At 35.0% G+C, this 13705-nt stretch overlaps 2 protein-coding genes across 3 annotated transcripts; one reads left to right on the top strand and one right to left on the bottom strand.

Moving 5' to 3' along the window:
* Positions 1-1704: 1704 nt before the first annotated feature.
* On the bottom strand, positions 1705-2543 carry LOC104245582 (uncharacterized). The gene is made up of 2 exons (XM_009801203.1): positions 2078-2543; positions 1705-1740 (listed from the first exon to the last, which is right to left on the bottom strand). Exons 1-2 carry the CDS (start codon positions 2541-2543, stop codon positions 1727-1729), a joined length of 480 nt encoding a protein of 159 aa, XP_009799505.1. The 3' UTR covers positions 1705-1726.
* A 2869-nt stretch (positions 2544-5412) lies between these two features.
* On the top strand, positions 5413-13410 carry LOC104245579 (pleiotropic drug resistance protein 1). 2 transcript variants are annotated; one of them, XM_009801201.2, is made up of 20 exons: positions 5413-6003; positions 6433-6553; positions 6666-6839; positions 6952-7111; positions 7205-7281; positions 8541-8594; positions 8682-9074; positions 9165-9446; positions 9546-9862; positions 9969-10129; positions 10224-10327; positions 10408-10564; positions 10654-10850; positions 10942-11274; positions 11362-11652; positions 11744-11827; positions 11913-12274; positions 12365-12536; positions 12628-12882; positions 12980-13410. In XM_009801201.2, the coding sequence occupies exons 1-20, from the start codon at positions 5651-5653 to the stop codon at positions 13235-13237; spliced, it is 4305 nt and encodes a 1434-aa protein (XP_009799503.1). In that variant the 5' UTR covers positions 5413-5650; the 3' UTR covers positions 13238-13410. The 2 variants fall into 2 exon arrangements, with proteins under 2 accessions (XP_009799503.1, XP_070004653.1); XM_070148552.1 differs by having other exon boundaries at positions 9165-9862.
* The last annotated feature ends 295 nt before the right edge of the window (positions 13411-13705 follow it).

The following is a 13705-nucleotide window of genomic DNA, read 5'->3' as shown; positions in this document are numbered from 1 at the left end:
GCTGTGTGTGCAGAAGTGAGAATTGCAGTATTCCTTCCTCTATATATTCCTGTGCATCCAATGAACTGTTTCCATCTTTCTTAGCAAATGAAAACTCTGATTCTCTGAATATAACATCTCTACTTGTGAAGAATTGCTTTGTGTCTAAATCAAACAGGACATAACCCTTTTGTGTTTCAAAATATCCTATGAGAATAACTGCTTTGGCTCTTTCTGCAAACTTGTCTATCTTGACCAAATTTGTTGCATAACACAAACAGACCATAACTCTCAAGTGTGCAATATTAGCCTTCTTGTGATATTACAATTCAAATAGAGTTTTTTCCCCTAGAACACTCGATGGCAACCTATTAATTAGGTATACTGATGTTTTAACACATATTCCCCAGTATATGATTGGAATTGCTCACTGAAACTTCAAGACCCTGGCAGTATCATGTATATATCTGTGCCTTCTCTCCAATATGCCATTCCGCTGTGGAGTATAAGGGCAACTACTTTAGTGAATTATACCAAGACCTGTTAACAGCTCTGAACATTGTGCATTAGAGAATTCAGATCCATTATCTGATCTTATCATCTTAATCACAATACCAAACTGATTTTGAAATATGATAATGAACTGTTTTATTGCCACTACTGCTTTAGATTTTAACTGCAAAAAGAGCACCCATGTATATGTAGAGTAATCATCCATAATTGTTAAGAAGTAATGTTTCTTATCAAATGTGGCAATTTTATAGGGTCCCCATAGGTCCATATGTACAAGATGAAATACTACTTTTGTTCTGGAATTACTCATTGGAAACTTCAATCTAGTCTGCTTTGCTAGTGGACATACTAAATATTTTCGTGTGACATCTTATTTTCCTTATTATGTAAACCTACTTAGGGATGGCAATGGGACGGTGTGGGTGCGGGGCGGGGCAGGTTTAATCTTATGCGGGGTGGGGTAGATTTGATCTTATGCGGGGCGGGTTGAAACTGTTTTTTCAAAAACTAATACGGGGCTGGGCGGTTGCGGGTTTCCTTGCGGGTTTCCTCATAGAACTGAACTTGGACTTTGTATATAAGCTCCAATTCAAGCTTTTCTCTTTCCATTTTCAAGTGATGTTCCCTCGTTCTATTTCTTTATTTCATTCAATCTCTCAATTGTGGGAAATGAAAAATGTGAGAATCAAAGAATTTCTTTTTCAGTTATTGCTGATCACATTGCTCCAGATTATCAAAGAATATTATTGTCCACTCCTTTTCGCAGTATTTGGCAAACTCTATGATAAGTACATTCAAAAGGAAAATTTTAAAAGACAGAGATTTATGTAAATATATGCGCTAAGAGTAATGAATTAGAAATGCATGCACAGATTTATAATCTCTGAAAATAGAAATATAATATTTGGATCCATATGAGGGGTTTAAGAAACTGAAAAAAGTGAAATATTAAACTTGTATTTTTTTAGTAAAAAAAACGAAAAAAAAAATTGCGGGGCGGGGCGGGTTGAAATTTTGCCGGTTAAGCTCCAACCCGCCCCGCACCCGCCCCATTGTCATTCCTAAACCTACTACATATTTCATTACTGATGAGGGTGAGTGACCTAGCCTGTTGTGCCATACTTCACTTGAATTTTTGCTTGCCCTGCTTATAGCATTAAGTGTCTTTATTCTGTTAGCCAGTCCTCCAAGAACATATAAACCTCCTCTCTCTTTAGCAATCTCCTTCACCTTATCATTCCAAAGATCCTGAAACGCACAAAAATCAGGAAAGAAATTGGCATTACATTTCAGCTCCTTTGTTAGCCTTGCTACTGAGAGCAAATTAAATTTGAAGTTGGGAACAAAAAGCACATCTTTAATCTTTCTCTTATTTAATAGGGATGCACTACCAACGTGAGTAATATTAGTCTGTTCTCCAGTAGGGAGATGCACCCTATCTTTATCAGTTTTTCTTGTACACTTAATATCTGATAGTAATTCTAATCAGAAGCAATATGATGGGTAGCAGCTGAATCTACAACTCATTTCTTCTCCTCTGATTTCTGTGTAAAGCTACTTATCAAACATTTAACCTCACCTGTACCTGCCATATTTGACTGGTGCTCTCCAGATTCCTTATTTAAGAGGCTCAAAATTTGATTGTATTGGTTATTGGTTAAGTAATGATATCCCATATGCTCAACAGCTCCAGATGAACTATCTCCCATATCCTGCATAGAAGATGTACTTACATCTGCACTGTTGATCATAGCCATGGGTTCTCTTCTCCAACCACCTAGTTTGCCATTACCAACATCATTTCCACCATGCTTGCCAACATTAGGATTATTCCACCCAGGTTTACTAGTATTGGTACCATTCTTATTCCCAATGCCAAGAATCTGTTGCCAATCACCTTGAGTCCTTACTCCTTCACCATAACTCCTTTTTAGAACAAAATCATCAGGGTAGCCAATGATCTTATAACAATTCTCCTTAGTATGTCCTTTTAAATGGCAAAATTCATACTGAAGGTACTGTCTCCTTCCTCTTCCTCTTCCTGCTTGCATAGCTAATGGCTCTATTTTATCAGTAGTTACAATATTCACTCATATTTTTTGTTGACTTTTATCTTGGATAATCATAGCATAAGATTGATTTAGGCTAGGTGCATTTGTTTTCATGAGGATTTGCCTTCTAGTTTGGTCATATGATTCATTCAAACCAGACAAGAATTGCATAACTCTTTATTGATGCAAATTTTCTGATGATCTTTCAATTTCTCATAGCAATTAAGAAATGGAACCAAAAACATCATATTCATGTCATAACTCCTTTAATTTCGAAAAATACGCTGGAACAGTGCTAGTTCCTTGAGATAATGTGGCAATTTCACTATATAATTGAAAGATCCTAACACAATTTACCTTATTGAATCTTTCTCGCAGATCTTCCCATACGAGGTATGCATCAGACACATACACAACTCCACTTAGAAGTTCTGGTTCCACATTGTTCATAATCCATGAGAGAAGAATAGCATTGCAAGTCACCCATTGCTCTAATAGTTCTCCTTCATATGTACTCCTACTGCAACTCCAGTAATAAAACCTAATTTCTTCTTCCCCAAAAGTGCAATTCTCATCGATCTACTCCATAGCCCGTAGTTCTTCGAGCATGTGAGCTTTAAGGTATCACAACTGAGCTAGGAGCATCAGAAGTTCCAATATACATCAGATGATTGTGATCAATTGCCGTCATTTCCGATATTGACGAATCAGTCTCCGAGATTGCTCAATTTTAATGAGCTTCAACAATTGGATTAATCAGGGATCGAAATGTAAAAGAAGAAATCAAATATCTAGCATGATGTAATCCAGGTACGCTGCTCTAATACCATGCTAAAATACAAGGATCAATCAAGGGCTTCAATGGAGGAATGTTCTAGAAGTATTTTGAGAGAGAGAGAGATTTGGTAAATTGAGAGAATAAGCAAGCCACTGTTCTATTGCTCTTCTATGTCGTTATATATAAGAGCAGAAGAAGAAAAAGATTAATGAATGTAAAATGACTAAACTACCCTTAACTTACATTAACAACTTCAACTAACCAACTAATTGACCCTGGCATATGCCGCATATGCCATATTACTATAAGCAAAGAGACATGGAACACTTTGATTTCCATCCTAGTTAGATTTTGAGCCGATGTAATAGTGTTGTACATGAATATGTTAGGTAGAAGTTTGCTGGGATTTAGCAGGTTTGTGCTGCTGTCCAAATCTTATTTTTTTTGTTTTGTTTTGTTTTGTGATGTACAATTATACTTGGTTAAAAGTTTCTTTATTTATAAAAAAATAAATCATTAGAGTATTATCCAAATTGTCCTTTATTTTCTCTGGACTGTCTTTACTTAATTAATACTTTACTAATTGAAATACTATAGGTTGATTCAGGAAATACTATAAGTGACTTTTTCTTTTAATAAAGCGTCAATTGTTTTTCAAATAAATTAAGTTTGATAAAACGACTAATATTTGAAACCGGAGGTAGTACAAGCATGGCGTGAAAGGAATTTATATTTTTTTCATCATATTAATATGAGAATAATTGCAAGTTGATACTTCTCGTATAATTTTTATATCTAAATTTTATCTTTAAAATATTAAATTAATATAATTTAATTTAAAAAAATCAATTTGACTCTAAAAAATGAAACATGACAACTAAAAAGGTACTCTCTCCACTAATATTATCTGTCATGATTCTCTTGTACACGTCCCTTAAGAAAAATTAATTAGGATAGAATTTTGACTACTTACCCTTATTCATATCTTAATATTTAATCTTTCTTCAATGCTATTTGAACAAAGTTATTCATAATTGAGGAGTTTGTAATCTTCAAGGATAATTATTACTACAGGTAAAAAAAAAAGATTATTAATTTTATCTTGAACTTCCAAAATAACAAATAATTTGAGACAAGATAAACAATCTTATCTTAAACTTCTATAATATGAGACGCAAGGAGTACAAATGAAATATTTTTTTTTTCACCGACGGGGGAGTACTTCTTTTAGTAAATTCTTTATGCATTTGTATGAACATAGAAATAAGTGAATCAAGATTCAAGAATGATAGGCAAATGCAATCAAAGATGAGAAATTCGAAGTAGAAAAAAAATTGAATAAAGGAAATAAATGTCGACAAAATTAACTTCATACTGTGTAGTTACAAGTTGAGACCGTCAATGAGGTCATCAGTGACCCCATGCCCCATACATATTGTTTCTTCCCATTCCTACGATCATTTATTAGCCTTATTCCTCTTTATTTTTGTAGATTTTTTTAGGCAGCAAGTTGGAGTATATTAAAGCGTGTGGTTATTATGAAGATTCAAAGAAAGTGGCATTTGGGATTTTAAAGTAGTTTATATTTTCAATGAATACAATACATATATTTTATTTTGCATAATTGTACTTTTGGTCTCTCAATCATTACTAAATTTTACTTTTAGTCCTTGATACATTTGGCCAAGCTCATTTCACCCTCAATTAGCTAACTATGTGTTTTTGGTCGTTCTATGTAGGAAGTATTTCATATTTAAATACAGTATTTCTACATTACTCTCAAATTTGTAGGAATATTATAAATTTAACGTAACACATCAATAATTTAATAGTTTTGCACTTACTAGCTAAATTTGTGAAGATTAACGGTTATCGAGATGAAAAGGCAAATACCAATTATTTAAAAGTGCTTAACCAAACGTTACAAGGACTAAGATCAGAATCATCAAATTCTAAGGGACTAAAGTCACAATTTTTCCTTTTTCTTTTTTCTTTTTTCTTTTTATGTTGACCTTCATCAAATTTAACAGCCGCCTATTTTGAAATAGCTGACTATATAAACCCTCTCTACCTTTAGACTTGAACAGCAACTCTTTTCTTTGCCTTTCATTCTTTTGTTCATTTTAACCATTTTGAAACAGAGAGAGAACTACATCTCTCTAAACTCAACCAAAAAAAAAAAATACAAAAAACTCGTAATTTTCTTGAGAACCCATTATTCCATTTTGGATTATTTGAGGTTCATTTCTTTTTAATCCAAGTTTGTGAAAAAAAAAAATTATTAGTGCATTGAGGTTTAAGTTGTGATTTTAAGTGTTTTGGTTACAAAATGGAGCCAGCAAATTTAAGTAATTTGCGAGGGAGTAGTTTAAGAGGAAGTACGAGAGGGAGTTTAAGAGCAAATAGTAATTCAATATGGAGAAATAATGGTGTAGAAATATTCTCACGTTCATCTAGAGATGAAGATGATGAAGAAGCACTTAAATGGGCTGCACTTGAAAAACTTCCAACTTTTGATAGATTAAGAAAAGGTCTTTTATTTGGATCACAAGGTGCTGCTGCTGAAGTTGATATTAATGATCTTGGTTTTCAAGAAAGGAAGAATTTGCTTGAGAGACTTGTTAAAGTTGCTGATGAAGATAATGAGAAGTTCTTGTTGAAACTCAAGAACAGAATTGACAGGTAAATAATTTTTTTTGAATTCTTTGATTAATTCAGATTCGCACCGTATAAGACCTAGCGAAAAGGAAATTGCTCCCCAGGGGTGGAGCTAGCACATACATAGGGAATGATTGAATCCAGTAATTTTAGTTCAAACCTTGTATTTGTCTTAAAAATTTATTAAATATATACAAATTATTAATTTAGAACCCAATAACTTATAACAATTAAAATCTCGAACCTATAAGTTTTAAATCCTAACTCCGTGTCTGGTGCTCCCTTTAGAGGATTTTTCATTCCCACAACTCCAGACTAGGGAAATAACTTCTTTGTCTATTTTCCTTTCCTATTTTAGATCCCTTTTTTGGATAACTAAGTTGGTGTTTTTTTGGTTAATTTTGAGTTGTTATTAATGTTTATTTTTTTGGAATTTTTGCTTTTAATTTGCAGGGTCGGAATTGATTTGCCAACAATAGAAGTGAGATATGAGCATCTAAATATAGATGCAGATGCATATGTGGGAAGTAGAAGTTTGCCTACATTTATGAACTTCATGACTAACTTTGTTGAGGTAAAAAAATGATAATTCCTTTTTATTTATTATCATTTCATTACTGTTTTGATTAAAGAGGTTGAATCTAACAAAAAAATTAATTTTTTTTATTTTTATGTTTTGGTTCTAGACATTGTTGAACTCTTTGCATATTCTCTCAAGTAGAAAGAGGCAACTCACAATTCTTAAGGATATTAGTGGTATTATCAAGCCCTGTAGAATGACTCTGCTTTTGGGACCTCCTAGTTCTGGGAAAACAACTTTGTTATTAGCTTTGGCTGGAAAACTTGATCCTGCTCTAAAGGTAAAATTATCTTTGGAAGTATACTGGTCCGATTAATTTATGTTTATGTCCAGAAACATAAACATAACTACGTAATAAACAAATAATATTTATAATTTTCTTGGAAAATCAGGTAACGGGGAAGGTGTCATATAATGGACATGAATTACATGAATTTGTGCCACAAAGAACAGCAGCTTATATTAGTCAACATGATTTGCATATTGGAGAAATGACTGTTAGAGAAACTTTGGAGTTCTCTGCAAGATGTCAAGGCGTTGGCTCTCGTTTTGGTTAGTATTTTACTAATTTTTTTTTTTTTTTTTGGTTAAAATAGAAATTTTAAATTAAATGTTAAAATTGTTTTTTCCTGGAAATTTTTGCAGAGATGTTAGCTGAATTGTCAAGAAGAGAAAAAGCAGCTAATATCAAACCAGATGCTGATATTGACATCTATATGAAGGTTAGACTGGAGCTATACTATGTGAAAATGATTTAATAGTAGAAATATCTTCAACCCACAAAAAGAAAAATATTAATCTCTTAACAGACCCCACATAAATAATAGAGAAAAAGACACACCAGTATACAGGTACTCTGTTCATAAAAATGAATTTTTTAATTACAAAATTATTGAACAGCTGTTTAGTGGAGTAATATTTAAATAGTAGTATTCCTTGGGTCCAAAAAGGTGGCTAACAAAGTAAGACCATATTACACTTTTGACCCCATTAGTCTAAAGCAACCTCTAGGTAGGAGACAAAGAAATTTTGCAAAAGCAAACAAAAAGCTATTGGAAAGACACACATACTGCAATATTGACTTTAGAAAACAAAAAGCAACCTTAAAGTGACGGTTGTGATTTATTCTTATTCATACTGCAATATTGACTTTAGATTACTTCAAATGTTGAAATTGCAGCAACAAGGAAAAAAAAGTAAAAAAAAACACACGCATGCACAAAAATGAAAAAGTTTTTGACATTATGCAAACAATTTGCCATTTCATAGTCAAGTTTTCTTTAAAACATTGTAAGTGTATATTAGGGTAGACTGTCTACATTGAATGCGGGATGCTTGTGTACTGGGCTGCTGTTTTTCTTAGTGTATATTAGTATAAAAATTATGGGGCTTTTTTTGTGTTTAGCCCGTGCTAGAAACTATTTACATTCGGTAGCCGAGAAAGCGTATAAAATTTATACTCCCTCCGTTCCAATTTATGTGAATCTGTTTGACTGGGCACGGAGTTTAAGAAAAAAATGAAGACTTGGAATTTGTGGTCCTAAACAAGTCCAAATGGGGCCCAGAGTATTTGTGTGGTTATAAACCCTTCTCATTAATGGTAGAGTTGTAACTTTAAGCTAAATTGTTACCAAATTTAGAAAGGGTTCATTCTTTTTGGAACGGATCAAAAAGGAAATAGGTTCACATAAACTGGAACAGAGGGAGTATAATTTTTGTATATAACATACAGAATGTATAAATATACAAAAAAGATATATATATTTTTTTCGGCTATTATTTTGAGAGCAGCTATACAACGTCATTTTTCCTAAATTAATTATTTCCTTTTTGGCTCCAAGCCTCAGGATATTAATAATTTAATCAATAACCTTTGGAAATAGAAGATGCATCTAATTAGAAAACTTGTCAATCATTTTATGAAAATGATCCTTCATTTTGTTAAAAGTAATCATACGTTGTATTGTTTTGTGGAATTTAGGCTGCAGCAACAGAAGGACAAGAAGCCAATGTTGTTACAGATTATGTTCTTAAGGTAACACTTACAATATCCAATCATGTTTTACATGTGAATTATAAATAACAAAGATTGAATTATAACAATGAATATATGCTACTGCAGATTTTGGGACTGGATATTTGTGCTGATACTATGGTGGGAGATGATATGATAAGGGGTATTTCAGGTGGACAAAAGAAGCGTGTGACGACCGGTGAAATGCTTGTTGGACCATCTAAAGCACTTTTCATGGATGAAATATCAACTGGATTGGACAGTTCCACAACATACTCCATTGTGAATTCCTTAAGGCAATCTGTTCAAATCTTGAAGGGAACTGCTGTTATTTCTCTGTTGCAGCCTGCCCCCGAGACCTACAACCTGTTCGATGATATTATTCTGTTATCCGATGGGTATATTGTTTATCAGGGTCCGCGTGATGATGTGCTCGAGTTCTTTGAATCCATGGGATTCAAATGCCCCCAGAGAAAAGGCGTGGCCGACTTCTTGCAAGAAGTATGTTTTACAGAGAAACAAAGAATGTAAAGTTTAGAAGCATTGATGAAAAATCGGTTTCTGATGTTGAAAGTTTGAAATATTTTGCAGGTGACATCAAAGAAGGATCAACAGCAATATTGGTCAAAGAGGAATGAGCCTTATAGGTTTATTACATCGAAAGAATTTGCTGAGGCATATCAGTCTTTTCATGTTGGAAGGAAACTAGGCGACGAGCTTGCTACTCCATTTGACAAGACCAAATGTCACCCTGCTGCTTTGACTAATGAGAAGTATGGCATAGGAAAGAAAGAGCTGTTGAAGGTTTGCACTGAAAGAGAACTTCTACTAATGAAGAGGAACTCGTTTGTTTACATGTTCAAGTTCTCTCAGGTTGGTTTATTTGAAATTCTGATTTATGTCCTTCATCTTGTCATATCGATGTGCATGAACGTTCTAATGTTTGCTTTGTATTTGCCTCTGTCTTGTCAGCTTACGATAATGGCTCTTATAACAATGACACTCTTCTTCCGTACTGAGATGCCACGAGATACTACAGATGATGGAGGAATATATGCTGGTGCTCTCTTTTTCGTGGTGATTATGATTATGTTCAACGGGATGTCTGAGCTTGCCATGACAATTTTCAAGCTTCCCGTCTTTTACAAGCAAAGAGACCTTCTCTTTTTCCCTTCATGGGCTTATGCAATTCCCTCATGGATCCTAAAAATCCCTGTAACACTTGTTGAAGTCGGTCTTTGGGTGATCTTAACATACTACGTCATTGGATTTGATCCTAATATTACAAGGTACATATGGGGAGAATAGGCTACATAAAACAATGACGAAGCTATCTTAACAAGTACTTAATTTTTTTACCCCATGATTGTTAATCGCCATTTTTTTTGTGTGCAGATTTTTGAAACAATTCTTGCTGCTCATAGTTGTAAACCAGATGGCATCAGGAATGTTTAGATTCATTGGGGCAGTAGGAAGGACCATGGGAGTTGCAAGCACATTTGGATCATTTGCTCTTCTTTTACAATTTGCATTGGGCGGTTTTGTCCTTTCACGAGGTATATTTTGTGATTTAATTAGTTGTTTGCAGGAACTCTTTTCTTGTTAAATCAAACCTACTGATGTTCATGTTTCTATTGCCTAATGCTGCAGATGATGTGAAAAGCTGGTGGATTTGGGGTTACTGGATTTCGCCGATGATGTATTCAGTGAATTCAATTCTTGTGAACGAATTTGATGGGAAAAAATGGAATCATGTAAGGCTCTATACCTAATTCCACCTTCAATCGTTTATCCTTTCCGTCTGTGAATGCTAACTTTCGCTCTCATAAAACAGATTGTGCCAGGTGGAAACGAGACCCTTGGATCTACAGTTGTGAAGTCTCGAGGGTTCTTTCCCGAGGCATACTGGTACTGGATTGGTGTTGGGGCACTTGTCGGATTTACAGTTGTGTTTAACTTCTGCTACAGTCTTGCACTCGCTTATCTCAACCGTGAGTTTCCCTCCGAGTATTTTCCATTTCATGTTTCAGCCAAGAGAATCAAAGAGTAAATTACTAACATACTATAAATATCTCGGCAGCATTTGATAAGCCACAAGCGGTGCTACCAGAAGATGGTGAGAATGCTGAAAATGGTGAAGTTTCATCCCAGATAACTAGCACAGATGGAGGAGATTCTATCAGTGAGAGTCAAAACAATAAGAAGGGAATGGTTCTTCCATTTGAACCTCATTCTATCACCTTCGATGATGTTGTATACTCCGTTGACATGCCTCAGGTGACTTGTTACTAAATGAAAAATTCACTCCTATGTCAACACCCCTGCCTTTAGATTAATATATTTAACTAAAACTTGTGACTACTCGCAGGAAATGAAAGAACAAGGTGCTGGTGAAGATAGATTGGTACTTCTAAAGGGTGTGAGTGGAGCTTTCAGACCAGGTGTTCTCACCGCGTTGATGGGTGTTAGTGGTGCTGGTAAAACAACATTAATGGATGTTTTGGCTGGACGAAAAACAGGAGGATACATTGACGGCGAAATCAAGATTTCTGGCTATCCCAAGAAGCAAGAAACCTTTGCTCGTATTTCTGGATACTGTGAGCAGAACGACATCCATTCACCTTATGTTACAGTTTACGAGTCCTTGGTTTACTCAGCATGGCTTCGTTTACCCCAAGATGTTGATGAAAAAACTAGAAAGGTCAGTTCCTCTGAAATTCTCTCATCCTTCAAACCATTTGAGAAAGTAGCAGTTTTCGTAACATTTTCTTTGATCATCTTTTTGCAGATGTTTGTTGATGAAGTTATGGAACTTGTTGAGCTTGGACCCTTGAGATCAGCCTTAGTCGGGTTGCCAGGAGTCAACGGTCTCTCAACTGAGCAACGCAAAAGGTTGACCATCGCGGTTGAATTGGTAGCAAACCCCTCTATCATTTTTATGGATGAACCAACTTCAGGGCTGGACGCAAGAGCTGCTGCAATTGTTATGAGAACGGTTAGGAACACTGTTGATACTGGAAGAACCGTTGTCTGTACTATTCATCAGCCTAGTATCGACATTTTTGAAGCCTTTGATGAGGTGGATTTTTTATCTTTTAAGCACAACCAGCTAGTCTTTATATTTTATCTTTTAATAACATTAAGTACTAAACTCTTAAGTGGCTTTGCAGCTATTTCTAATGAAACGAGGAGGACAAGAGATATACGTTGGTCCATTGGGTCGCCATTCTTGCCATTTGATCAAATACTTCGAGGTAGGTTGTACTAAAGAGAAAATGACTTTTCCTTTTCCATAGTGTATATGATCGAACACTGACCTTAGTTTTACCTTGAATACAGTCAAATCCTGGGGTAGCAAAAATCAAGGAGGGTTACAACCCAGCAACTTGGATGTTAGAAGTCACAGCCTCAGCTCAAGAAATGATGTTAGGCATTGATTTCACCGAGGTATACAAGAACTCAGACCTGTACAGGAGGAACAAAGCATTGATTAGTGAATTAGGCGTCCCTCGCCCTGGTTCAAAGGACTTGCATTTTGAAACTCAATACTCACAATCATTCTGGACGCAATGTGTGGCTTGCCTATGGAAGCAACACTGGTCATACTGGCGTAATCCAGCTTACACCGCAGTCAGATTCATCTTCACGACATTCATAGCACTAATCTTCGGGACAATGTTCTGGGATCTTGGTACTAAAGTGTAAGCACAGAATCATGAAAACTAAACAATTATAGAAAGTAGATTACTACTTAAAATCCTTAATACTAAACTGGAATTTATTTGCTGTAGGAGCAAGAGCCAAGATCTTTTAAACGCCATGGGATCAATGTATGCTGCTGTTCTCTTCCTTGGTGTACAAAATGCATCATCAGTGCAACCAGTTGTAGCCATTGAGCGTACAGTATTTTACAGAGAAAGAGCTGCTGGAATGTACTCTGCCATCCCCTATGCCTTTGGACAGGTGAATAAACAAGTTCTATTTTCTGGTAAATATACCAACTTCAGATTTGAATTCAGTTCCTAGTATTCATGAAAACTTCCTATATTTGCAGGTTTCCATTGAAATCCCTTACATATTTGTACAATCTGTGTTTTATGGTATCATCGTCTATGCTATGATTGGATTCGAATGGGATGTTGGCAAGTTCTTTTGGTACTTGTTCATCATGTTTTTCACCCTTTTGTACTTTACATTCTACGGTATGATGGGTGTGGCTGTCACACCAAATCAAAACGTGGCTTCAATTGTTGCTGCCTTCTTCTATGGTGTATGGAATCTCTTCTCGGGATTCATCATTCCACGACCTGTAAGATCCTCAAACTCTTATAGCCTAGTTATAAGATACAAATGCAAAATGGATCTCTAGCTCGAAAAAATGACATTTTTTGTTTTGTTTACTACAGCGTATGCCTGTATGGTGGAGATGGTACTACTGGGCTAACCCTGTTGCATGGACCTTGTATGGTTTGGTTGCATCACAATTCGGAGACATCCAAACGAAACTATCTGATAATGAAACTGTGGAACAATTCTTGAGACGTTACTTTGGCTTTAAGCATGATTTTCTTGGAGTTGTTGCAGCTGTGCTCACTGCATATGTCTTTATGTTTGCCTTTACATTTGCCTTTGCCATCAAGGCGTTCAATTTCCAGAGAAGATAAGTGAGTTTAATCGACTGAAGAACTTTGAGGAAGCATTGGTTACAAAATTAGTATGTATAGGTTACTACTTGAGAAAGTCTTTCTTTTCAACTTTTGAATACTAGGTGTATGTTGTTGTAATATTCATTGGAAATCCAAACTTTATTTGTTAATATAGCAGCAGTTTTGTTCCATGGTTGGCTTCATTTTGTCTTTACCTTCTCCCAATAGTTTTATTTTTTCAGCAAAGATAGTTGATTTAACACAAGCTAAAGAATGAGTATTGATAATAGGGACAATACTTTTAAAGAGTAACAAGGTTCAATAATCTTTAACAATCAAGATTATGATAAAAACAATTCAGATTAACAAATTGTGTATCCACTAAATAACAGAGGCTTAGTAAAAAAAATAAAAAAACATGTAAAACTTGTTACAATTTTTGAATTCGAAGAGGATTGGCAACTATGTGAGCCATGGCTTGATGTT

The sequence above is a fragment of the Nicotiana sylvestris genome, chromosome 1 (genome assembly GCF_000393655.2).
Source record: "Nicotiana sylvestris chromosome 1, ASM39365v2, whole genome shotgun sequence".
Lineage (NCBI taxonomy): Eukaryota > Viridiplantae > Streptophyta > Magnoliopsida > Solanales > Solanaceae > Nicotiana > Nicotiana sylvestris.
The sequence above is the reverse complement of the archived record's forward strand: the minus strand, read 5'-3'. Positions and strand labels throughout refer to the sequence as shown.

Excerpts from the sequence above, each read along its gene's own strand:
- LOC104245582 (XM_009801203.1), bottom strand. The coding sequence starts at position 2,543 with ATGCAAGCAGGAAGAGGAAGAGGAAGGAGACAGTACCTTCAGTATGAA.
- LOC104245579 (XM_070148552.1), top strand. The coding sequence starts at position 5,651 with ATGGAGCCAGCAAATTTAAGTAATTTGCGAGGGAGTAGTTTAAGAGGA. Across the intron at positions 6,554-6,665 it reads TCATGACTAACTTTGTTGAG|ACATTGTTGAACTCTTTGCA; the intron begins GTAAAAAAATGA and ends TTTTGGTTCTAG. Across the intron at positions 8,595-8,681 it reads TTACAGATTATGTTCTTAAG|ATTTTGGGACTGGATATTTG; the intron begins GTAACACTTACA and ends ATGCTACTGCAG.